The sequence below is a fragment of the Lichenostomus cassidix genome, chromosome 4 (assembly GCF_008360975.1).
Source record: "Lichenostomus cassidix isolate B80296 chromosome 4, HeHo_3.0, whole genome shotgun sequence".
In the NCBI taxonomy this organism is placed as follows: domain Eukaryota; kingdom Metazoa; phylum Chordata; class Aves; order Passeriformes; family Meliphagidae; genus Lichenostomus; species Lichenostomus cassidix.
The window spans coordinates 11,435,116-11,457,995 of record NC_139484.1 but is presented as its reverse complement, the minus strand read 5'-3'; the positions used below and the strand labels follow the sequence as shown (position 1 = coordinate 11,457,995).

Below are 22,880 nucleotides of genomic sequence, written 5' to 3'. Positions count from 1 at the left end.
CAACACCAGCACCGCCCCGATGCTCACTGTTAGCGGTCTGCAAGGCCCGGCCCCGCCGGGGTGAGCCCCGAGTTCTATGGAATGAGGATGAGGAGGCAGCTGGCGGGAGGCAGGCCCAGGTGCGGCGGCAGGCCGGGCTGTTGGGTGGAGCCAGGCTGACATCTGGCGGCAGAGCTGGACATGAGCGGGGAGCGCCCCGACCCCGCCTGCCGCGGGTCCTCCTGTCACCCACCTCCTCCCGCCCCGCAGCACGGCCGGGCCGGGCCGCCCACTAATAGGGAAAGCAGGGCTGGGAAAAACACTTTCAATGCCTCCAAAATCAGCACTGAGAATATTTCCATCCTTTCCGTTTTCAAATTGAACCCCTTTGTGATTTGCTCACATTCTGCCATCAACATTTGAGATATTTGGTTGGGATCATTGCTCTTTCCCCGGCTGCTCGCTGGAAAACCAGAGCATAAATGGAGCAGGGCACAAGCAGATCCTGTTGGATCCCAGACAGTCCGACCAGGTTTCCTTGACCAGCTCGGCTCCAGGTTTCTCGTGGCAGTGTCCCACACGTCCCGTTCCGTAAGTAATTTAAACGTGGTGCAGATACACAGTAACAGAGCTGGTGCCTCGGGAAGTTCCCGGGACAAAGGAAAAAGGATTCCCCGGGCGTTTTTCACCTCCTAGGCTGTGCCCCCAGAACCTGGGAGCTTCCTGCTGAGCCGTCGGCTCTTGCCGAGTCTCGGAGTGCCCGGTCACCCGCCCGGGGCCGCAGAGCCCCGAGCCCTTGGTCAGGCACAGGGTCAGGTCACGGCTTCTTGCCGGGAGCGCCGGCCATTCCTCCACCGCGGGCACAACCTGCAGCTGCACCCTGAGCTGCCCGCTCTGAATGTGCTCCTCAGCAGGCAGGGAGGATCAACGGAGACAGTTCGACTCCCGTGTGACGCCCTCAGCCACCTCTCTGAAAGCCTTCCCTATCCCTATCTGCACAGCTGACTCCAGTCCCAACAGAAAAGCATGGAACCTCTCAAGCGCATTCATCTTTTCTCCCAATTAATCTTATCTGCCAGTAAAATTCGGGATCCAGTGCAGGAATTAGGGCAAGCTACTTACTTACCGAAGAAGGTCAATTTAGGTCAAAGCTACCTCGCACAGATGGCTAATTTCAATCTCTTACACATACAACACAATTGTTCAATAAGCTCAAAATAAATAGTGTAAATAATTAATTTAAAGCTGCTCTAATTGTTCCTCAATTTCCCCTATTAATTTAACCTATATCACTCCTTCTATCAAAGCTTCAAAGCTCTAACTTAACAGCCAATTAAAGCTTCTTTAGAAAAAAAAGTGCTGTCAGTGCCGATTTCTTCTGACTGAACCCCTTAAAGCACTTGGGAGTTCATTTAAATTGCACTGGGCTTAGAATAAAAGTGCTTTTTCCAGGTATAATGTTCTCAGTAAGCTAATGAGTCAATAGACAATTTAGATTAATTAAGGTTTTTAACTTGGTAGCAACTTTCTGATCACCATTTGGCTTGATGAAGGTGGTTTGACACTGGAGCAAACAAGAAACCCCTGGGTCTGTCAGTGGGAGCTGGCAGGAGTACACAGTTTTCCCCCAGCTCACTGACATCTGGGGCTCTCTCCTCCTGCCACAACAGCTACAGCTGCGAATCTCCCTGCAGAATGCATTTTCTCTGAGTTTCTTTCCTAAATTAGTCTTGTTAACTTTATTAGTAGCAAGCTTGGGTGAAGAGAAAATCCTGAACTAGAGAAGCAGTATGGAACAGAAAACAGAAACTAAGTAAAACAGGAATGAACCATTCCAGTTCAGGCTCCAAATACATCCCAGGAAGTTGAAACACAAGCAAGTATCTTAAAGCTAAGCCTGCTCAATTATTATTGTGAACAGGATTCCTTTGGGAAACTCCAAGGTCTTTGGGCTACATGAGGGGAAAAGGAGGGAGGGGGAGCTGTCAGGAGGTCCGCAGGGGCAAGAGCAATAGCGCTCTCAGGACACTGACATGAAGAAATCTCAGTGAATGATTGATACAAATATTCAAGAGCTGCTGCTGACCAAATCCAACTTAATGTGGGGAACCAAACAGCAAAACACAAATCTGGGGATCACAGAATCACCAGGTTGGAAGAGACCTTCAGGATCATCGAGTCCAACCTATGTCCCAACACCTCAACTAAACTAAACCATGGCACTGAGTGCCACATCCAATCTCTTTTTAAACACGTCCAGGGATGGTGATTCCACCACCTCCCCGGGTAGACCATTCCAATATTTTATCACTCTTTCTGTAAAAAACTTTTTCCTAATATCCAACCTATATTTTCCTTGGCGCAACTTAAGACTGTGTCCTCTTGTTCTGCCAGTTGTTACCTGGAAAAAGAGACCAACTCCCAACCCCCACCTCACTACAACCACCTTTCAAGAAGTTGTAGAGAATGATAAGGTCACCTCTGAGTCTCCTTTTCTCCAGGCTAAACAACCCCAGTTCCCTCAGACGTTCCTCATAGGAATGACATAGCACAGCTGGTTCTGTTGAACACCTGGCCTTGACTGTCAATGTGGATTTTAAACTTCCATCGTCCCCATCTTTTACTTCACATTACACATCTCTGCCATGGGAAAACCCAACACACTCCTCACACCGTTTGGTTTAATGAGACCGAAGACCTTTGCAGAGGCCTGCCCTTAGGGAATTCCTGCTTTTCCCCTACTCATTTTTTTTTTTTTAATTACCAAAAAAAAGCAGCTGGTGAACAACCTACAATTTTTCTTACTGAGGTAACACAAACCTTCGGGAGAGTCTTCCTCACCACTAAGATTTTTTTGGTACTTTGTACAGTACACAGGGAAACCTCCAAAATGCTGGTAGTCACGATCTCAGTTAACCAGAGATTGCTCTTGCATAGAGCAAATCCCACTGGAAATGGCAGCCCTCAGTGTTGTTTGACCTGACAGGTGTGTTCCTGGCCTCTCTCACTGAGGTTTGCAGCCTCCTGCCTACCTGAGAGGAACGGCTGACTGGCCCAAAGGCAAATCTCTGTTGTTTCACGCGGCTGAAGGGTCCAGGGGGGCTGCAGGGGGGCTGAGGGACCCCGGGGGATCCCCATGGGTTCAGAGGGTCTGAGGAGTCCTGGAGAGTCCCAGAAGGTCTCCCCAGGTCTGAGGAATATGAGGCACCCTAGGGGTCTGAGGAGTCCAAAGTACTTCAGGGGGTCCCAGAAGTTTGATGGGTCCCAGCGGGGCTGAGGTGCCTCAGGGTGTCCGGAAGGTCCTGAGGGTCTGAGAGCTCTGAGGGGCCCCGGGAGTCTGAGATGCCCTGGAGGGGTTCTGGCAGGTCTGAGGACTCTGAGAAGTCCTTGAAGTCTGAGGGGTCTGAGGCACCCCAAGGGTCTGAGGGAATCCAAGGCACCTCGTGGGGTCCCGGAGGTCTGAGGGCTCTGAGGAGTCCTGGAGATCGGGGCAGTCCGAGTCACCCTGCGGTGTCCGCGAGGTCTGACAGCTCCTGGCGCTCTGAGGCGGCTCCAGGGCGCCCCCTGGCGGTCATTGCCGGCCCCGCGCGGTGACGCAATCGGCGGGCGCCGTGCGGTGACATCATCAGGGCCATTCCCGGCGCCGCTCCCGGTCCCGCTCCCGATCCCGATCCCGATCCCGGTCCCGGCCCCCGGCCCGTCAGGGCGGCTTGGGGCGCTCCGATGCGGCGGCGGGCAGGATGCACCAGAAGCTGCTGCGCAGCGCGCACTACATCGAGCTGGGCAGCTACCAGTACTGGCCGGTGCTGGTGCCCCGCGGCATCCGGCTGTACACGTACGAGCAGATCCCGGTGTTCCTGAAGGACAACCCTTACATCACCGATGGATACCGCGCCTACCTGCCCTCGCGCCTCTGCATCAAGAGGTGAGCGCGCCCCGCGGCCCCTGGCCTCCCCAGCCCCCGCCCCCGCTCACCGTGTGCCCCGCGTTGTGTCTCCTCTCCCTCAGCCTCTTCATCCTCTCCAACGAGACCGTCAATATCTGGAGCCACCTGTTCGGCTTCCTGCTCTTCTTCACGCTGGGCATCTACGACCTGACGGCCGTGCTGCCGGCGGCCGGCGCCTCCCGCGAGGACTTCGTCATCTGCTCCGTCTGCCTCTTCTGCTTCCAGGTAGGCGCCGGCTCCCGGCGGTGTTGAGCCCCCTGCCGCTGTGCGGCGCGGCTCGGGTCACCCCGGGGACAGCGCGGCCCGAGTGGCATCGCTCTTCGAGGTGAAAGCCCCTGTGGCTGGGTCGGATTTGACCTGGAATAAGCTGGGGGGAACTGGACACAGCTGGCACAGGAGAGAGTCACTGGTAAACAAGTGCGTTGTCCAGGCCATGTCGAGGAGATTCCGCAGCTTGAGGGGGACCTGACGTGGCTCCAAATGGCACCAGGTGCTGCTGGAAAGGGCCAGGCACCGGAGCACAGAGATCAGCCATGGCCTGATGGTCGGGAAGGGCAGAAGGGCTGGTAGTCTGACTTCTTACTTGTCAGATACATCTGTTTCCACAGCAGACATCAGGTGTGTCTCCAGTGGGCCACTGCAGCTCCTATGAAGTATTGTCCTTGCAAGAGCACAGAGAGCTAAAGGCACTGTTTGTGTTGTCTGCAGGGTACAGGATGCCTTTGTACAGCCACAACTGGGGAAAACTCCCTTGCTGGCTGGGAAAGCACTGCTCTAGTGCTCCTCCCTGCTCCTGCAGAAGGTCACAGAGAGCCAAACACTTCTCAGGGAAAAGATTTTAAGCCAGCCTAGGAGCAAACAAGCAGCCTGTGCATAAGAGTTCAATTTCAGTGTGTTCTCACACAGGGGATGCTGGGCAGTCAGGGCAGATTTGGGCTTTGGGCTCTGCCTGTGGCAGTTTGGCCCAGCAGAATTCATCATCCCCCTGTACTGGTGCAGCTATGTCTCCCTGGAGCACTGCCAGATCACTTGGCCTCACCAGGCCACTTCTCTGACCTGTGCAACTGGTTATCATGTTTTGCAGTGTCCTGCTTCTCCTGCCCCATGCCAGAGAAACTTTCTGGATGGCTGGCAGAGATCACAAGTGCCTGCACCAAGGTGCACTGCTCAACATGTCACGGGCCAGGCACCCGCTCCAGCTGCAGAGCTGAAGCTGGCTGTGTTCCATGCTCCTTTGTAAGGAATTAACCCTCCTCCTTTGGCCCTCTGTGTAGGTCTGTATGCTTTGCTCAGTAGGATATCACCTGTTCTGCTGTCACCGCTCGGAGAAGACCAGCCGGCGCTGGATGGCACTGGATTACGCGGGAATTTCCATCGGGATCCTGGGCTGCTACGTGTCAGGCGTGTTCTATGCCTTCTACTGCAGTAACGTGAGTCAGGAGCACTTGTCCTTGCAGGGTTTAGTTCCTGTGCTCTTACTGTAGTTTCCATGCTGCAGGAAGGGGGTTCGGTGCAGGTGTCGAAACAGAACAGGAATAGGGAGACAGGGATGGGAACTGGAACATGTTCCTCTGATCTCAGCAGAACTGTGCTGGCTAAAGAGACAGGCAAATGCAGGTTTTCCTTTCAAGCTGTTGATCGCACAAGCCTCAAGAAAATATTTAAATTTCTTTCAAGGCAGGGAAACTTTACAGGTCCTACCTGTATCCAGTGCCTGAGGCTGATCATGGGATGTGTCCCATCACAGGTACTTATTTCAAACAGCATTGCCCATGAGGTAGCTGCCATGAGGCAGAAACAACTTTATTTTCTCTTCATTTAATAGAGGATGAGTAAATGAGCTCCCTTCCATGGCCTGCTATGGGTACGGCTGCCCAGGAGCTGAACTGGGCTGGTGAGGCACAGGTGAATTGAAAATGTTTGGTGCAGGAAGTGCTTGGAATAAAGGATGTGGTGCCAGGTGCCCCCAAGCAACAGGGTCCCTTCCCCTCAGTGCCAGCTGACAAACACTGGGCCCTGGGCTCAGACCCACCGCTGGTGCTCGCAGCAGGGACAGGTTTGAGGTATTGCTGTGTTCAGGCACTGAAACTTCCTGCCCAGAGCTGACTTTTGCACATGATAAGAAACCCACAAAGTTCACTTTGTTTCTTTCTGCCCTCAGTACTGGCGCCAGGTGTATTTGATCACTGTGCTGGCCATGATCCTGGCAGTGTTTTTTGCTCAGATCCACCCCAGTTACCTCACACAGCAGTGGCACAGGCTGCGCTCCATCATCTTCTGCTCCGTGTCTGGCTATGGAGTCATTCCCACCATCCACTGGGTTTGGCTCAATGGCGGCGTTGGTGCATCCATTGTACAGGTAAAAGAAAAAGAAGGAAATACGATTCCCTTTTACTTTTCACTTGCCATCTTCCTTGAGTCCTCGTACACTTGGGGAAACAATGGGGAAGCAGGAGGAGTTCAAATTCCTTTAAGGACAGAATTCTTTTGCTCAATATGATTCAAATGGGAACACTGAGAAATGTGTTGAGTGGGGGTAGACATGTTGGGAAGCTCCATTCTGCTGTGCTGCCCTTAAGCTGCACGGTGAGGAAAGCTGGATCCAGGTGTGTCCCTGCCTGGGCATGGAGCAGCCTGTGCGGGCAGACCGCACCCTTGCTAGGGCAGGGGGCCAGCACCTGAGGTGGCTGTGGAGCAGGAAGGAGCCTGTCAGGCTGCATGAGTGCTCAGGGCTGGCCACCTCCACAGATCCAGAGGGCAACCAGGAGACACTGGGATGATGGGATGATTATTTCCTCTTCTGTTCCCCAGGCTGGCAGCAGAAATCAGCATTTACCTGCTCAGCCCTCTGTCTCCTACACAATCCTCCTCTAACAGCTCTTTCATGTTACTGTTTTCCTGTTTGTTTCACCACTTGGAATTATGCTGTGAAAGCAGCAGCCCAGTACAGCTAAAGGCAGTCCAGTGTGCCCCAGTATGAAGCCCCCTGAAATTGCTGCAGTTACCCTGGGACACCTGCTGGTGCTGAAGGAAATGTTTCCTTTTCATAGTAAGCAGAAACTGCATACACCTAGGCTGGCCTGGATGGAGGGCTGTTCCCTGGGGTGAGGGTTCAGCCTGGTCCAGAGCTGCTGTGGAATGTGGCAGAGCACCATTTGGAAATGTGTGTGTCCTCTATACAGGACATTTCATGCTGGCCCTCTAAAGCTCAGATCAGTAGCAGTAGTCCCCCTACGCTTCCCCATTTGGCTTCCTCTGGGATAGCAGGATGGTGTCTGTGGTAAAGATTTTGTTTCCATACTTCAGAGAAATGCCCCGCTTTTGGTAAAACCTTCTGTTAAGGAAAACAAAACCCACGTGATGAATTGCTGGGTTTTGACCACCCAGTGTGAACAGTCCTGTGGCCTCTGGTGCAGCAGCTGCAATCCCAGCGTAAGTGGGATGTGCAGTGCAGTGTCCCTTACCCTGGCTGCTCTGTCTGTAGGGTCAGGGGAGTGGCAGGTGTCCTTTCATGGACAGATGCCATGTCTGCTGTAGGCTGCACAGAGTAGCTTGTGTGTAGAAGCAGAGAGACTGCAATAAAAGGTTTCTTCCCACTCAGGCTTTCCCACAGTTTGGTATTTGCATCCGCGTTGGATTTGTGCATAGCTAACACAGGCAGGGAAGGAAGATTCAGTGTTATCGTGCCTTTTCCTTTTTTATCTTTAGGGACTTTTTTTTTCATTTTTTGGCTTCTAACAGAATAGGAGAGCTTCCTTTTCTTTTGCAGGAGTTTGCTCCGCGGGTAGTTGTCATGTACTTCATCGCTGCTGTAGCTTTTCTCTTCTATATTTCCAAAGTTCCAGAAAGATACTTCCCAGGTAGGAAATTCTCTTCTGGCTGTTTTTTTTTTCCTGCAGTTAATCTTCCTGCAGTGTCAGTTTTTGCTGTGGGTCCTGAACTTCCTGGGAGAGAACAGGCTGACCATGCAGTGTTCCCATACAGAGTAAAACAGTGGGAAGAGGCAGACAGCTTCCATCCAGTTCGTTAAAGAACTTTCCCTGTCACTCCTCAAGGACAGGGTGTCATGGAGCTCTGCAGGAGGTTGATTGCTGATTGCACTGCACACGCTGTGGCCAAATTTAACAGCTGAACTTCCTGTTCTCCCCCACAGGCCAGCTGAACTACCTCGGCTCAAGCCACCAAGTGTGGCACATCCTGGCAGTGGTGATGCTGTACTGGTGGCACCAGTCCACGGTGTACATCATGCAGTACCGACACAGCAAGCCCTGCCCCGAGTACGGCGCAGACTTGTGAGCCAAGGTATGGCCGTTCCTGCCCCTGGGGAATAGAATACTCCAACCATAGGCTTCAGGAATCCTGGCCTGAAGCTCAGGTCACTGCCCCAGACTGGGTGCTGACTGGTGCGATGCTTGCTACAAATAAAAAGCAGGGATGTGATGCCAGGCACTCTGCTCACTTGTGCTGCTGCACTGGATGAAGCTCTGTGGAGCTGCTGGGTCCTTTAGCAGTTTCAGAGCAGGCTGAACTAAGCCCTGCCAGATCCCTTCCAGCTCAGTGTCAGAATCTTAATAGTCTCAAATCATCATTAGTACTTGTCCTTAAGTAGCCTTTTCCCAGTAGGCAGGTTTTCAGTCTACTTAGCATTGATCTGGATGTTTCTGAAATCAGATGAGTTGCTAATTACATGTGCACAGTGATTTACCTCATTTCCCTGCTCTCTTTCAGAGGCAGCACAAGAGGATTTGTGACTCTGAGGGTCTGGACTTCATGTGATGAGCTATGCTGTGAAGTACTGAGGCAGTTCCTTTCCTGACTCCTGGACTGTTACCCCCTTGCTGGGACAAAGTGTTACTGCAAGCTTTGATAAACCCAACAGCACTGCCTGGGATCTGAGAGGCTTTACCTTCTCAGCCAGTTGCTGCTCTGCAGTCAAGTATCAAGCAGGTCTTCCTGGAGTGGGACAGCAGGAGGCTCAGCTAAGTTAACATGCAGATCCCAGCAGGATGTTTTGTTGCCTGGCAAACACGAACAGCTCAGCCAAGGGTACTCAGGCCTGGACACCAGGTTTTCAGGTGGTGTGCACAATTAGGAGAACACTCCTGACAGCGTGCCTGTAAAACTCTGGGAACTGTGGGACCTGGTCCTGGATCCAAATTAGGATCCTTTAGCCTTTGCCTGGAAGATGTGCTTGTGTTTCAGCGTTGGCACAGGAACGTATGAACTGGAATTTAGTGGACTTTTGTCCTGCTCTGGACAAGCTCTTTCCCATTCTGTGGGAGATAGGATCACATGACATCCAGCACATCCAGATCGTCATTGCAGATTTACAAATTGCCTCCCCCAAGGTGGGTAGTGCCATTGCTTGAGGAAATTTCTCTAGATCCCTTCAGTAATCTGGAATCAGTATTCCAGAATATCCCAGGAGTAGCACTAAGCCCGTGTGTCCATGTTTGTTGCTGTTTTGCAATCAGTGAACCTGCTGGGGATGCAAATTCCTGACCTTTGGCCTTTCTGTGTGTGAAGGGTTATACGGAACTTGCAGACACCACAATCCGAAATGACTTGCTGCCATAATCCCGCAACAGTGAAAAGGCTGTCTGGAGTTTCAGGATATGCTGTTGGGATCATCTCTTATAAAATGAACAACAGGGAGCCATGAAATACACTGATTATTGGGTAGCTGTAGCTCAGCACAATTAAGCTCCAGGGGTGCCAGTCTTCCAAAGAGCATTGAAATCCTTCGGACTTTCAGGTTAGAGGAACGATGCTGTTAGAACTAATCCTAAGTGGCTATGCCCTTGTGGAGAGGGCATTTCTATACTCCACTGGGAGAGGTTGGCTCAGTGCAGTGTCTTCCTCAGGACAGGCAGGCTCTGTTAGTCCCCCAAAGCTGCCTCTCCCTGGGCTAAAGCGGAGGAGCAGGGCTCATTTTCTGGTCAAGGTGTGCCAAGGATACGTGGAGTGTTGGTGGAAGCTTATGGACAGGCACCTGAACTCCTCGGGCATGGAGAAAGCAGGATATGAACTCCTGATGTGCTGGACAGGAATGCTGTCTGTTCAGGTCAGAGGGTGGTTTTGGTGCTTTTTTGTTGTTTTTTTAACTCCCAAAACAAATATTGGAAGAACTGACTCTGCATTAATGATTCAGCTCCCTGAGCTTTAAGCCTTTCAGTGTAAACACTGATTTTTTAATGTTTTTTTTTAAACTTGACAGCCAAGCAAGTTTCAAGTGCACTAACTACTACTACTGAAGCCTGACAAGGAACTTGCAAGTACAAAAGTCTGTTTCCGGTGTTATGTGTACAGTAATACCTGAAGACTGTGTCTGTGCTCTGAAATAATACTGACTTTAGCATTTGCTAATGTATTTTTTTAATGGAAACTCTTAATTACTCTAGCAGTTTTCACCAGATAAGGAAACTGCCAAGCTGTGCATTTTTCTTACCCTGACACAATTTATCAAGTTGCATGATGGTCTTTGATGTACATACTGAACCTATAAATAAATTACAGTTCATTGGCTCTTTCCTTGGAGTAACATCATTCCTGCATCTCATGCAGCAAAACAATAGATGTGACTGGCTCAGCCATGGAACTTGTGCCACATCCATCTGTGTTAGACAGGGAATTTTGGGGGAGCATCTCTAGATGAAATTGCTGATGAACCCAGCTTTATAGCCTACCACCACTGTTTTTATTAACGGAGTCCTGCTGCTGCTTTATTTGTTCTTAACCATCTCCATTCTTACTTCAGCTCACCCAAGAGTAAAATCAATACAAGGATCATTCAAAACACCTGCTCCAGTAAACAAGTGCAAGTAGGGCCTCAAACCACAGTATACTTCTGTCCAGAAGTGCAGAGCTCAGTCCACAGCAGTGGCATTGGGAACTGTACACAACCTTTCTGCAGGAAGGGTTTAAGGACTAACACTGAACTGAAGGAATTCAAAATAACACATGATCAACAGATTTTTAACCAGTTGGACAAAGCAAGATGACTGAGCAGCAGATACAACTATTTAAAACACTTCTAAGAGAGTCACAGGTGCTTACAGACACAAAATCATTCCGCAGCAGCACTGCTTATAATGAGTAAATGAAAGCCTATACACCAATACTTCACAATGCAGTGTTGAAGAGACCTGCAGAGGCACTGTTACCAGGTTCTTTTATTTAACAACTCCAAGAATTTTATGACATACATCAGCTTCACAAAAAAAGTTAAAAGTTCTCGCTTTAGTAGTACACAAAAAAGCTTTAGAAACTGGGAGTCTAACAAGAAATGGAAGTGTAGTTCAGGAAAGTGCACTTAAAAGCTGAATGCCAGCAATTTAAAAATAGTTTTTATGTTTTTTAGTACTAGATGATGCCTCAGTCACAACTTTAGCCATACACACCATCTCCTTGATTTCCTTTCAAAATAAGCACTATGGAACAGTAACACAGCAGCCACCCCTAGTGCTTAAGTCATATCCACTCGAGTCAAAAACATGATTGTGGCTGCTGGGTTACCAAAACCACAGTGACTCCAAGGGGTACGTGATGTGTGCGAGCATGTGTATATTTTATATATACTTCTCATATATAAAAATACACAATATAGTATAAAAAACTCCAGATAAACTCTTATTCTCACAGTAGCAAATATATCAACTTATTTTCACAGTACTTGATTTTACTAACTGGGACACCCAGAATGATTAGAAGCTTTTTCCTCTCCAGTGCTGGTGCTCACAGGGGCCCCCCAAACACACAGGGCAGCCAAAGCATTAATTATATTAATTATACACCTCAGAGCCCTTTGAGTCTGCAGACAAACACAACTACCTGTTTTTTCTTTCAATGACCACAACCACTAAGGGTTTCTTAGTACCTTGGGACAGATTCTCTCCAGCAGCTGATCCTAGAAGGCCTGTGCTTCAGTTCAAAAATCCATTGGGATTTCTGGCTGGAAGGGGAAGTGTCAACCCATTACCTTGCCCTCACGCTGCCACAGGCAGCATATGCATGCCTACTGCAGCAAGGGCTTTCCTGATTTCAGGTATGGTCACACTGCACTCCATAGTGAGCACACACACTGGAAAAAGGCAAAGGATATCCCATTCCCTGACAGTCACACATTTCACCTCCTTTGAAGAGTGGATAGTGGCTGAAAATAACCCTAAACTCGGGTTTAGTTGTGTATAAACTACATACATCAGGCAAAGTCAGCTTAGTGGGGCACACCAATCTCACATCAATCACGAGAAAAGATAAAATAACTAACTCTAGAGACAAAAAAGTTACATTTACGCAAAAAACTGTTTGATATCTCAAGTATGAAGAACCAGGTTTGTTAAGGCCATTAGGAAGAAAGTATCATGGGCCATAATTTGTGCACCAGAGGTGTTACGCCAGCTCTAGAGTTACTGGGGTCTGCAGTTTGCCTCATCTCTCCCTTCAGCTTTGCTGTGCTGCTATATAACCTCATACAGACCCTCTGCCAAAACCCCCTGCAGCACTCCTCAGCCTGGGGTCCTGGGGAAAACCAACAAGGGAACACATTTCCTTCTGGTTTTAGTTCATCTGAACATCTCTGCCCACACTGGTCTGCTGATGCCCAGTTTCCTTCCCTGTGTCCCACAGCCCCCTCCTCCCAGCCCAGGAGCCAAGCCCCAGTGCCATGTGCGTTGTTAACCCTTCCCGTTGCTTTTCCACTAGGAAGGCAAGCAACAGTGTGGCTTTGACAAGGACCAGCCACATTTAGAACCATGGTTTTACCCTCATTTTGTGTCTACCCCACTGCCCCATTTTTCATCTCACTCTGTTCCAAGAGCTCTTCAGGCACTAACAGCTCTGAAGGAAGGACATTGAGAAAGGCAGCTCATAAGCACGCACAGAGAAAAAAAAAAAAAAAAAAAGAGAAAAGACAGTTAACCTGAGTGTCAGAAAATGCTACAAAAATTGGCATGTGCTTCTTACAGCCTTTGGCACCAAACAGGTGAGAAGAGCAGTAATAAAGCCTGGAAACTCCTGTGTTGAAACATTTCTACTCACAATCCCTTAAGAGCTTAACTTCTTAACCTGGAAAAGGCACACTGAACCAGCCACAGCTGGAATATTCCACTTTACACCCTGTAAGAAATGAAACTGAGGAAGAGGAAGGTAGTGATGATGTACAGATAGCTATGAGCTACTTTCAGATTCCAAGGCTAAGGAAAGCAATATCACTCACATACACAGGGGACATTTTATCAAACTGACCCCAAAGGAATCACATGATTTGTTTTCAGTGAATATTGTGAGGGATCAATTTCCCCCCTCAGAGACCTCAGGATCACAGATCTGTATATCCAGCAGGAGGCTTTGGGGGAAAAAAGCTCACAACCCTGAATACTTCACCTGTGATGGGGGCACATGAGGACACCCGGCCAGAAGCAGTGATGTCCTCCACGTACAAACACCCAGCTACCTACTCCTCAGCATCCAGTGGAGCAGGATAGAAAGGTGAGACAAGCCAAAGAACTGCCTCCTTCCATGTCCCTGTGAGGATGGCCATGGAACCCAGACAGATAGGCTGGGCTGTCCTGAGGGGCACTGGCTCTGCAGATGGTGTCTGTGGCTCAGGACAAGCTGCGAGGCAGCAGAGCTGTCCCACCTAAACACAGCACCAGCTTCTACCCACAGGAATGAAACCCTGTGCTCAGCAGTGTCCACACCTCCTCCCATCACCTGAGACACCTCCTGGTGTCCCTCACGCCTCCAAGGTCCTGGGCAGCAGGACAAGGGTCCTGCCTGTAAGGCTCCAAGGGGTGAAATGCAGCTCAGTGGTGCAGCAGCCACCAGCTCCTGCTGGAACACAGCCGGGCCAGGGAAGCTTCTCCAAAGTTCAGTGCACTTAGCAAAACTTAAAAGAACATTAGGTTACAGTAATTTCATAAAACTATTGTAAAAAAAAAAACCAAAAAACCACAAACCAAAAAAATAACAGGTTTGAGAGAATACACATTTTCTTTGCAATAAAAATCCAAGAGGAAAACAGACACAAGTCCCAATTTGTAATCAAGTCAATCCAATGGCTGCACCTCACAGTCAGCTCTTCAAGTCATTTGAAACCCTCCATATGTGCCCAAGGACAGCCCCTCTTCCAGTGCTGAGGAGTTTCCCAAGTGCTGCAAATTCCAGCCGTGTCCCTGCTGGCTCACTCCCCTACATTCAGGCTTCTTACAGACCAGTAAATTATCTGCATCTTTAGTTTTGACTCTACATTTCCAGTTTGCTATTTTACATTAATGGCACTTACTATAAAAGAAAAATAATTAAAAATTGACCATTTAGGCACACAAAAAAATAATGTACCTTTCATCTCTGCAGCTGCATAGATGTCTGCCAGGTCCCAAGACATAGCTGTGCTCTGGAATTCTGGGCCACAACCTCTTGAGAATGTAGATGCTTTATTTCTATGATTAATAAAGGTAGTTTTCACCTAGGAAGCAAAGACTTGACTATTTCCAGCACATAATCTGGATATTAGTATGTCTTGGTTCTTAGGTCTGCTGAGACATGAAGAAGCACCACAGTTCATTAGCCCCCTGTACATATGGAAAACATTTCCCATGTGCTCCCTGCCTCTTCCCCTCCACCTGGGCACATGACAGGGGATGAAAAGGCGACACCAAAGTGCAGAATGACAGTATGTCCCAGGGCCTCAAGTCAGTGACAGTGATTCATATCCAATTCCTTGTTTCATTCTGGGAGCCATCTGCCATAGGAAAATGACACTCCTGATTTCTCTTTTCCTCAAAAAGACCCCAATCAGAATTAGCCATCATTTGCAATTCCATCATGCAAGCAGGCCATTGCCTCCTCAACCCGAACAAGCTGCACAACCCAGGCCCCTGGCATTTCAACCACATAAATTACTCCACTAAACCTTTATTAAGGGACTTGGAGAGGTGGAGTGGGAGGAACCCACTGGAAGCCTTTACTGTTTGGAAGGAAATGGAGCTGCTCCAAAGGGATCTAACTCCAGTGCCTGCTGCGGTTGGCTCTGTGTGCTCTGCACGACCAGCTCTGTGAAGGGCACTGCACCAAAGTCATCTGTTTTCAGCCCGTCCCCACCATGAATGGCCCCGTGCAAGGAGCTCTGCCTCGGCCTGCTGGCCACGACTACTGTGCCGTGGTCCCCGCGGCTGTCCCCAAAGCCCTGGTGCTGGGCGTGGCGCACCAGGTCCGGCGGGTGGAAAGGTTTGGCTCCGAAAGGATCCAGCAGACTCTCGTCTGTCTGCAGAGGGTTGGCTCGATCCTTGCTGTCCGTCAAGGCCACGCTGATGTTCTCCTTGGAGTCCGAGATGGTCAGGAACTCGTTGCTGCTCTGGGAGTCCCTGCGGCTGGCCTTCCTGTGCCGGCGGGTGCGCTCCGGGGTGCGGTAGCTGGGCTTCAGCCCCTTCTTTGTGGTGGTGGGGGTGCCATGATGGCGCTTCCCGTTGTTCTTGGACACCTCCTGCTTCATACGCCTCTGGCGGGAAGACAGTTTCTGTAGGTTCCGCTGCTGCTTCACCTTCTGCTGCTGCTGGCTCCCTGTGATCTCCTCAAACGGAACCAGCCCAAACAGATCCTCTCTACTCCCAGCAGACTTGGAGAGAAGGGACGGCTGAAACGGGGTGCAGCCGAAGATATCCACGCTCCGTGGAGAGGTGGGGGAGAGCAGAGGCTCCATCCCTGACCCCTGCCCATCTTGCTGGGGCACCTTTTTGCTGAAGGGAGCTTTTGTGAAAACATCAAAGTCATCCTGCTCTTGGCTTAGGCTGGGAAAAGCCATCTGAGAAGAAACATCTTTGTCCATCTTCTCTCTTGCCTGAGGCTGCAGACTGAAAAAGGGCACAGCCCCAAACACATCGAATTCTTGGCCAGGGTTGATCACAGTGCTTGGCACCTCAGGCGGGGACATAGGCACTGAACTGGGCTCTTTGATTTCACTGCTGCCCACACTGTCTCTGAACCGAGTGCTCAGGAGCCCTTCGACACACTTTTGCTTGGTACGGTCACAATCAGAGTCAGAGCTCTGCTTCTCCTCTTCCTCTTCCTCCACCTCTTCCTCAGAATCCATGAGGAGAGGTCGGTGGCCTAAATTCTCTGGTTCTGTATCATTGTCATCATTGAAGTCTCCATTCTCTCCATGCAAGACTTCTTCATCCTCCTGTTCTTCTTCTTCCTCACTGCTCTTGGGAGAAGGAGGATCAGATTCAAAATCACTGTCTGACTCCTCACCACCTTTTGTCACGTGTCCCTCTACACTTTTCCTCCCTGGCCGGGGATCTCTAAACACATGGCTCATTTTTCCAGCTTTTGTTGGGGTCCCTAAGTTATTTCCTTGATTGCTGGTTGAGTTATCCACTTGTTTTCCAGGGGAACCTGCAGGCCCAAAGAAAAAAGCAAAAGAAAATTTAAAACATACAAAGGCAAAACTTACTCCATACACCCCACAGCCACACATCCCAGGAGCTGATGCAAACATATATCCTATACTTATGGGAGGAAATGGGCCAAAAATCAGATCTAATGTCAAGCAACACATAAAATCAACAGTCACAGCTGCTAGCTTTACTTCTCGAGCACAAGGTACCTGGAAATACAGTATTTTGGGGGCACAGAGAAGGGGTTAATGGACACAGCTGATCTCTAGAGACAGCTTTTCAAACCCAGTCATTATACGGGCACTCTTCTCTGGGGAAATGGGAGGCAACAGGATTTAAACACTTTAACTTTCTATTTTATATTTTTTTAAGCAGACAACCTATTTTTGGATGTGCTTCTGCTTCGATAGACTGCTCTGCCAAACAATGCTCGAGTCATGAGAGCATCTGCTTCTAACTTCTGCAGCAACTGAGACACAAAAAGCTCTTGCTGCACCTGAAGTTTCAGAGCACCTGAAGTTTCTGCTTTGCGTCTAAATATGACCTGTCAGCTCAGCTTCTCTGTGGCAAGGAAATTGATCTACTCCTTTTCCTCTGACAGCTTCCTCCCCACTATTCACTGGCAACTAGAACTGAAAGAACAATTCACCAATGAGTCTTTTGGTGTGGTTGCCTCAGGAACACCGGAAGCAGTAAAAAACTTGCAGCAGTACAGAAAAGAGATGGCAAGAGTAGGCCAAGTAGGGGAGGCAGCACAGTGGCACTGCCACCGTTCATCAGAGCAGGAGAGGCTGCTCAGTGGCACAGGCACAACTCTCGTCACTTAGCAAGCCCAGTTTCTCCCTGTGTCAGAACCCTGCGCCGTGGGGAGATGTTTCCAGGAGTGGACCTCACCTAACCAAAACTAACATCTTCCACTGAGGGCTTTGGTACACAAACACTGAAACTTAACCTGCTCCATGTGTTCACAGGATTGAAAAAGCTAGGGATGGCTACAGCCATCCAGTATTCGCCCAAAAAACATCTTCAGCCAGAATCCAGCTCATAACTCTTGTTCTTGCAATATGCAAAATATTTTCTCAGCTAATGCCTTCTTTCATAAGGAAACTAGCCTGCAACTTCCAGGCCAAGTCAGATTCTTTTCTTTCTACACTTCAGTTTTACAAGAGCTATTTCTTCCTTTTTTAAAGGGAGTTAACAGCTGAATTCCTCATCCACCAGCTTCCTTGTTCCTTTGCAGTTACACTTAAAATAATCAAAATTCAGCAGCAATACAATTTATGTATGGATTTAAAAACAAGATGACCGGAATGACTAAAAACATCAGGTGATTAGGGCTTTGAGCTGTTTCTTCTTGCCTTCTGGTGTCAGATTGCTTCTTATCTACTGTAATTTTAAATGCTACATATCTGCTTTACCCACTAAATTAGAATCTGGATTATTTTGCTGCTTACTTTAGATTTCCCAAAGGTACAGCCTTCACAGTGGACTGTATAACCCCCTAGCCTCCAAATCCTGCTGTTTCCAATATTTACAGGAACACCAATGTTAGCATAAATGCAAATAGATTTTAAAGGAGAAAGAGAGACTATTTCTAGGTTAGATGTTAACACCACTTACACAACAAAAGGCCCAAACCTTTCCTCTATGTCCACATCCGCGAGAGCTTACAGTCACAAGAAACGGTTAGACCTTTGCACCATTTCCTAATTCCATAACCTAATCTCAATCTCCATTGAGATTCCATAACCTAATCTCAATATGCAGTAAATAAATTCTTTTCTTCAAGGAAGAATGGAACCACGGTGTTATCTGACATACCTGACATCCCAAAAGGTTTAAATACTATTTGTGAAGTGCTGCCACAGTCAGAGCCTCTAGAAAAAAAGCTGTAAAGGACACTGACAAGACAAACCACCCAATCTCTACAGATGACTTACTGAAGGGGTGATTTGAGGCCCACAAGATGCAGCTCTCAGTCCCAGACCTCTCTAGACAGATGGTACAGCAAAGAGAACATTTCCCACAGCACACTCCATGCACTGGCACTGGCACCCCAGCTGCTCCAGCATCCCAAGAGACCCACCTGTTATTCAGAACTGTGATTCTTGCTGTGGCAACACACAGCAAATGATCTTGGGAATCAGGCATCAAGACAACTCAGCCTTTCAGGACTCTGAATTAGCACCCTAAGGTTTTCTCTCAAGTCTAACTAGAATCTCCAGAGGAACTAGGAGGAAGCCAGGAACAAGAGCAATCCCTCCTGCTGGAGACATGCATGCACAGCACACAGAAGCCAGGTGTTTTCCCCCTGTGCTTGGAGCTCTGAACTACTCCTCAAGGAAATGCTGAGCACCTTCCCAGCTAACAGAGGCAGACACAGGGGAAGTGCTTGAATAGCCAACAAGAATACTGAAAGTTTAAAGTACTTATTCTGGCACTGCTCAGTTCTGTGGGCTCTTGCCCCACTGAGGGCAATGCCATGGCACGCTGGATATAGCACACACCAGCCTTTGTGTGGACAGGAACGAGGCAGCCCACAGGAAGAGAAAGTTTAAAATGTGTATTTGTAAATGTCTGTCCCTGCACATGAGAAAACAGCATGCGAAATATCTTCATTCTGAGGCCACTCAAAGACACAGCAAGAAGACTTTTCCCAGTTCTAACACCATCACAGCACAGACAGTAACTGCATCTCAGCTTGGCAGTGGTTTCTGAACAGGGTTTCCAAATTTCTAGTTCTTTAGCTGAGATTCCTCCTTCTCCGGTCTCCTTGCCAGAGTTACCAATGTGACTTGCTTATTGCAGTAGGAAACCAGTGTCTAGGTATTATGTATGGACTGGGAACTAACCAACAGTGATTGGAAACTCAAAACCTCTACTAAGAGCTCACTATTAGCAAAGTTGCAGAGCCAGCACGTGTGACCCTACATCAACAATGTCACCTGGAAAGCAGGTGGCACACATCAGATGACGCTGTGAACAGCAACTGCTCCCGATACATGGGTTTGAACACTTCTACTCCAAGGAGTATTTCCTTGGAGTAACATCAGAATGGTGACATCACTGCTCCTACACTGCAGTGCATCAGGAAAGAACAAGTATCTTGCTTTATCCTTCCACGTGTGTTAAGGTGTTAGAAACAAACAGAGCCACCTGCTCCAAGCAGAAACTACTCTAAGATACCCATCTTGAACAATTTTAGTCCTACCTGGCCAACTCTGAGGGAACAAACCATCTCTGCACCCTCCTTTGCAGCTACAGTGGCTCCAAGTTAGCCCCAGGAACAGGGATAAAACTGCATCAGACAAGAATCAAAACCAAACCAGAGAAACAACAATATCCTCCCTTCAACTATCAGTTTTCTAACTATGATAGGAATAGTCTGATTTTCTACACTGCAGCTGCCCCTGTTTCACTGCTAATGAAGTTAGCAAATGAAATAAAGAGCACTACACACAGAAACAATCCCCCAAAATGGAAAAAATCCCCTGCTTAATGAAAATTGAATGCTCTGGCCAAACAGATTTCAAAACTGAAGTGTCCTGTCATGTTGATTTCATGCAATCTTGTCAGGCTACACTGCTGCAGAGACTGTTCAGATACATATTTATACAGCAATACTGCACACTGGTGAGCAACATCTGTTTGCAATGTACTGTTCAGATTACCACACTTCTAATCAGGTTTGCAGCTTGTAGGGAACAATTGTTCTTTGCTCAAATGCGAGCCAGGTGGAACATCTTTAATCATATAAGAAGATCCCAATCTTCAAGGAAATTTTCTGTTCTGATGTTCTTTTTCAAGACACAGGATTATAAGAGGATGAATTCCCTCTAACAACAGCAGTAATTACATGCCTTCTGCTGGTCCCTCATTTTAGGGTATTGTGGGGGTGGCCCAAGAGCAGGGCATAAGAGCTTTAAGCTCCCTTGGAATTGGGAACATACTGCCACCATCATTTCATAACAATTTGCCACATGTCAGCCCAAGGATTACCGGCAGGCTGCAACTAAATCTGTACCAGTTCTCTGACAACAGCCAGGGCAGCAGCTGCTCTACACTGTAATGGATTTACATGTCTTATCACCTTTATTTTCAAGAACAACAAAAATGGAAGAACACCACACTTGTGCCTGGCAGCTATTGCTGACATTCTTTTAAATAATTTGTCTAGAGATTAAAGTGCAATATAAAAAAAGTGCAATGTGCCCATGATTGCTCCGAGATTTGAAAAAACTTTTAAAAAATCAGTACATCATTTTGGAGAGAAAAAGCAGATCCTTGACAGAGCCCAGACACATCATTTATACCTATGATGGGTGAACAAATTCAGGTTACTTAAGAAGTGTAACCTAGAATAGCTGAAGTTTAAGCTTGTCTTAATACAGGGAAATATCCTGAACCTGCATTCAGCAAGCACAATGAATACCTGAAACCACAGCCAAGAAGATATTGAGTAATACAGTGAATACAAATATTGATATGAATTTATTTTATCAAGTTACCTAAACCTGGAATGCTGCACAGGTCTGGGTATCTTTTAACAATCAGCAACATCAGCTGTCAAAGAAACATGAACGGTTGGCAGAAGCACTTTCAAGCTGTAAAAGCAGCTCAAGTATTTTTATTTCTTCTGGTCTGATATTAATAATTTCTTCTTAAATTCTAGTGAGCTGTGTCTCACGTAAAGGCACAGACTGCACAGTGGTCCCAGGGCTTCACAGCCGTGGTACAGAACTTGCAGTGGTTTGAAACCCTGTTAGAAGCAGTACACAAAAACCAACAGAATGAATTATCATGCCCCATGTCTGCTCTTGCCAGAACATCACATGTTTCTGCTGGTGCACACCTGGCAGCACCTACTGCAGCAGGGGATTTTCAGAGATGTGTCCAAAGTTCCAGATGATTCCCATGACACTGCTGTCTGGCCCACAGCTGGCTAGTTTTCTGCAAGATCGACACAGCTGGGACAATACACTCCACACCACAAAGCCCCTCTTATTCCAAGACAGACACCTACAGTGACCACTTGAAGATACCACCATGTCACAGAGTGTGGGAAGTCTGGAAGTCAGAAGGAAGCTGCTGCAGAACTGGACTCACTTTTATTCAGTCTCTGCACACAGAACAGGCCTGCAGTGGCTTGGAAGGGGCTCCCCAAGGAGGTTACAAAAACCAAGTGACTTGGTTGAGCATCAGCATGTCTACAGCACACATGATCTGTACAAATCTTCAACAGAAGTGTTATTGAGATGACCTGAACAGCACCCTATCCCAAGATTCAAGTCAGAGACAGCTCACAGAGATTCTCCACAGGAGTCAAAAGCCTAAAACAGCTTCAGGCAACATTTCCCAACACCTCCACTTCTCACAAAGCCCATCCAAATAATTTTGAGTGTTACCTCAATTCTTGTATTCCTTCTGGGAATTGCAGTATTAAGCTGAGGGAAGAAAAACGCCATCCTAGCCCAGCTTCATCCCACGAATCATTAGTGTGAACAAATGCAAGATGACTAAAGGCACCAATTATAACTCACCAGCAAACTGCACTATGACTATGACATTTCCTTCTTGCATTTGAAAGCAGCACAAAACATGTATCTCCTGAGCTTCTGAAATATGTGATAATAACAAAGGGGATTACAGCACAAGCTGGTTAACATACACATGAATAAAAGACTTCCATTCCGAAATGCTGACCACAGGAGATGTTTTTTTCCACTGTTACCATCCAGTTTCAGGCATTCCAGAACCAGGATTTGTTTTCCACATGTGAAGTGCCTAAGTGCCCCAGTGCTGGCTATTCAATTGTGCTGTCTTCTCTCTCTTTCATTAAGAGGTTTGCCATGTTGTTTTTGTTTCCATCAGATAAAGCACTGGAATCCTCTCCCAGGTCAGTTTTCTTTTCCAGTCATCTCAGGTCTTAGGACACTACTATTTTCCACAAAAATCCAGGCACAAAGTAGTGTGTGCAGCAAGTTTACTTGTGAGAACACTTTTAACAGGACACACGCCATGGGTGAGAGACACAAGAGCTTCCGCAGTGCTTTCCTATTCCCCAGACCGAGAGGAACCCAACACCTGTTTGTTCATTTCCCACCCCTTTCCCTCTGTGCATGAGGGACACACACGTTCCTGCTGGCTCTCCACTCCCACTGGATAAGAATAAGCACAGAAAGTCTGACAGATAAGCAGCTAATGTCCATCCTGTTCCTGGAGATCCTTGTAGCAGTGTCAGCCTGAAATGCACTCTCAGCTCCGCAGGGAATATCTCAAGTCACAGCAGCCCATGGACTTTTCCAGTGATGACTGAAGGTTTCCAATTCTAGCCTCTGCTGCTCCCTTACCTCACCTTCCTGGACACAAGTTCACATACCTGGTGACACTTGTTTTGCCAGATTACCAGCACTTGATGTTGTTAAGTCAAAAGACAACACAAGATATTCATCATCTTGCTGCTGTCTTTCAGGAGGTGACAGGAATCAGTTAATTACTGAATGAAGAGCTGCTGTCAGCAGAGAACCCTTAAGCCTCCAAAACAGAAGGAATCCTCT

At 48.1% G+C, this 22,880-nt stretch overlaps 2 protein-coding genes across 4 annotated transcripts in view; one reads left to right on the top strand and one right to left on the bottom strand.

The window, feature by feature from the left end:
• Window positions 1–3,591: 3,591 nt before the first annotated feature.
• Window positions 3,592–10,455, top strand: PAQR3 (progestin and adipoQ receptor family member 3). Of its 2 annotated transcripts, none has more exons than XM_085057899.1 (7): window positions 3,592–3,904; window positions 3,988–4,150; window positions 5,200–5,355; window positions 6,087–6,284; window positions 7,695–7,785; window positions 8,079–8,217; window positions 8,654–10,455. In XM_085057899.1, exons 1-7 carry the CDS (start codon window positions 3,720–3,722, stop codon window positions 8,739–8,741), a joined length of 1,020 nt encoding a protein of 339 aa, XP_084914025.1. In that variant the 5' UTR covers window positions 3,592–3,719; the 3' UTR covers window positions 8,742–10,455. The 2 variants fall into 2 exon arrangements, with proteins under 2 accessions (XP_084914025.1, XP_084914026.1); XM_085057900.1 differs by having other exon boundaries at window positions 8,079–8,227.
• Window positions 10,456–11,079: 624 nt separating this feature from the next.
• Window positions 11,080–22,880, bottom strand: part of BMP2K (BMP2 inducible kinase) — a 49,648-nt gene continuing 37,847 nt past the window's right edge. For both annotated transcript variants that reach the window (XM_085057891.1, XM_085057892.1), the window contains one exon: window positions 11,080–16,321. In XM_085057891.1, the coding sequence (XP_084914017.1) occupies window positions 14,892–16,321 (1,430 nt within the window). In that variant the 3' untranslated portion in view covers window positions 11,080–14,891. The remainder of the gene's footprint in view (window positions 16,322–22,880) is intronic.